At 46.7% G+C, this 2472-nt stretch overlaps 1 protein-coding gene across 1 annotated transcript in view; it reads right to left on the reverse strand.

The window, feature by feature from the left end:
* DNAAF9 (dynein axonemal assembly factor 9) overlaps positions 1 to 2472 on the reverse strand; it is a 189723-nt gene that overhangs the window by 152292 nt on the left and 34959 nt on the right. The window contains exon 3 of the mRNA XM_007465433.1: positions 2116 to 2270. Coding sequence (XP_007465495.1) covers positions 2116 to 2270 — 155 coding nt within the window. The remainder of the gene's footprint in view (positions 1 to 2115; positions 2271 to 2472) is intronic.

The following is a 2472-nucleotide window of genomic DNA, read 5'->3' on the forward strand; positions in this document are numbered from 1 at the left end:
CAAATTACACACCAGAAGTTTTTACCATGAAGGGATACACGTCATTCCTGTGCACATTTCACTGACCAAAAGCAACTAACAACGCCATATCCATCTTCAAGGGTGCAAGCAAGTACAATGGTACCACATGCCCAGGAGACAGAAACCAAAGATATTTGATGGACAGCACTGATGACTACCATATCATTAAAAAGAAGCTTTTAGATCTAAGCAACAATACTTTAACTCCTGATCTCTACTGCTCATCTGTGAAAATGAACTCCATTGCTAGAAGAGAATCACTCACTTGCAAAGTACAATCTATGGGTCTCTAGGAATGTAGCTTCACCAGTTAGGCCCGCCTCTTTCATCACTCAGGTGTCAGAGTGCAGCAAAGAAGCCAAATATGGGTGACAGGAGAGTGCTGAGCACAAACCTTCTAGAAACGTTCAATGTCAAAATCTGGGAAAGGCTTAACTGAATGAGTAAGAAAAACACGTTCAGTTAAAAACGGCAGGGAAAGGAGGGAAACTTTCACAAAATTTATTTTACCAAAGGTATACAACTTCCAGGCCTTGGGGTTCCTTGCACTACCCCATGTCTGAAGACTAACAAGTTTCACTCAAACCACGTGATGGAAAATTCGGAGTTTGAGTATGATTAGTAAAGTTAGCCAACACTGATCTTTTTAACATAAAAACACTACTTACAAAAAAAAAAGTATACTGGCATGCTACCAGAAGCAAGGAAGGAAGCAGTTATTTTAGAGATGGATTTTATTCAGAAGCTCTTTTTTCCCTAAAAGTCTCAAAGACTCCAGACTTCAAAGCTCAAGATGATATGGGATGAACCCCAAGTCTACATAGACCCTGGATTTAAAGTGTGGCTGCTTCAAGTTCTAAAGTATCCTGTGCAGTTTCTATTTTATTCAAAGTTTAAATACTTTCTAACAGTGAAACTGGCTGCCAGAAACGTTAGGACAGACTGGAGATGGTTACCATAAGCTGCTAAACACTTGGAACTGTAAAGCCCACTGAAATTCCACTGAAGAGCAGGAGTCCAAATATGTCACCTAACGTCACCTGCCAAATCAGAAGCAAATGAGGACTCCCAAACGCAACTAAGGGTATCTAGTCCCACCTCCCCATCCTTTATTTATTCAACCAGCATGTGTTAGTAGCTGGGGTGAAAGAAGGAATGTCGGTAAGTAAGAGACTGACTGGATTTTAAGATTCAGTTCTTGTTCTCCGTGAATCTGGTGGAGTTAAAACAAAATAAAAACAAAACAAAACAAAGAAAAAAAACAGATTTGAGAGCAAAAATGCCAATACAATGCCTTAAATACCATAACAAGGATACAGAAAAGACCATTCTCACATGTTAAGTTGACAACCTTCGTTCAAGGAAACAACACCGTATTTGCTTTGTTAAGTAGCTAGAATAAAGAAAAAGCAAACAAAACAAATAAAAATCCTCTTCTGGTTTAATGACAGTTTAGCAGAACCAAAGCCCATTTCTCTCTCTTCCTCCCTTCCTCTCAATGGTCTCTGCCACAACCCCTCCATCATTCCAACCTCCACATTCCACTGGCGGCCCCAAACCAGCTCTACCATGAATAATACCGAGACTATCAAGGTCAGCTCCAAAGACACAGGAAGCAGACAGCAGAAACAAATCTTCATATATCGAAAGCGGGCGGGGACCCTCCATATACTGAGGCACCCGGGGGCTCTATCTCTAGGCTCTGTGGCCTGGGATCCGCAGCTTTCGGGGATTCTGGCCCCTTTTTCCTTATCCAGGCCCCTAATGACCTCCACCTGTCCTCAACCTGAGCTCTCCATCGTGGAGTGAGGGAGCCTCGGGCTGGGGCAGGGGGAGGTGGGGAAACGCGCAACAGGGAAGATGATGTCCGTGTGGGTGTTTCTAGGGGGCGGGAGGGGGGTACTCTCTAGGGAAGGCGCAGTGAGAGGGAAAGGCTCTAAAGGAGACCTACTGTAGGGGAGCATGAGAGGTCAGCCATTTCGAGGGAAACCCATTTGGGGGTTCTATAAGGTGAGCTATTGTGAGAGAACGTCTCCACAGATGGCCGTTTCTGGGGAAAATATCCTATGGGGAAGGCAAGTGAATTAATCATACAGAAGGCACTGTGGAGGTTCTCGATAGGCGAATCTTTCCGGGGGGAAATGTTCTATGGGGTTGGGGATGTCATAATAGGGGGTCTTCACAGAGGAGCCGTTGTGGGGTCGTCGATACAGGAGCCATTGTGGGAGCCTCTGCACCGAGAGCCGCTCCTCGGGAAACGTTCGTCAGCGAACCGTTCAGGAAAAAAACGTACGCAAGGAAGCCATATCGGGCCACGCCCTTCGGCGGGAGGCGTCTCCAGACCCCAACAGCCCGCAACCGCCTGCCCGCCCGCCGGCCCCTCTGCTGCCTCGGCTCCACATACCTGACGGAGGGCGACCCGCGGCCAGGGCCGCCGGGGGGCCGCGCGCG

Source organism: Lipotes vexillifer, unplaced genomic scaffold (genome assembly GCF_000442215.2).
Source record: "Lipotes vexillifer unplaced genomic scaffold, Lipotes_vexillifer_v1.1 scaffold875, whole genome shotgun sequence".
Lineage (NCBI taxonomy): Eukaryota > Metazoa > Chordata > Mammalia > Artiodactyla > Lipotidae > Lipotes > Lipotes vexillifer.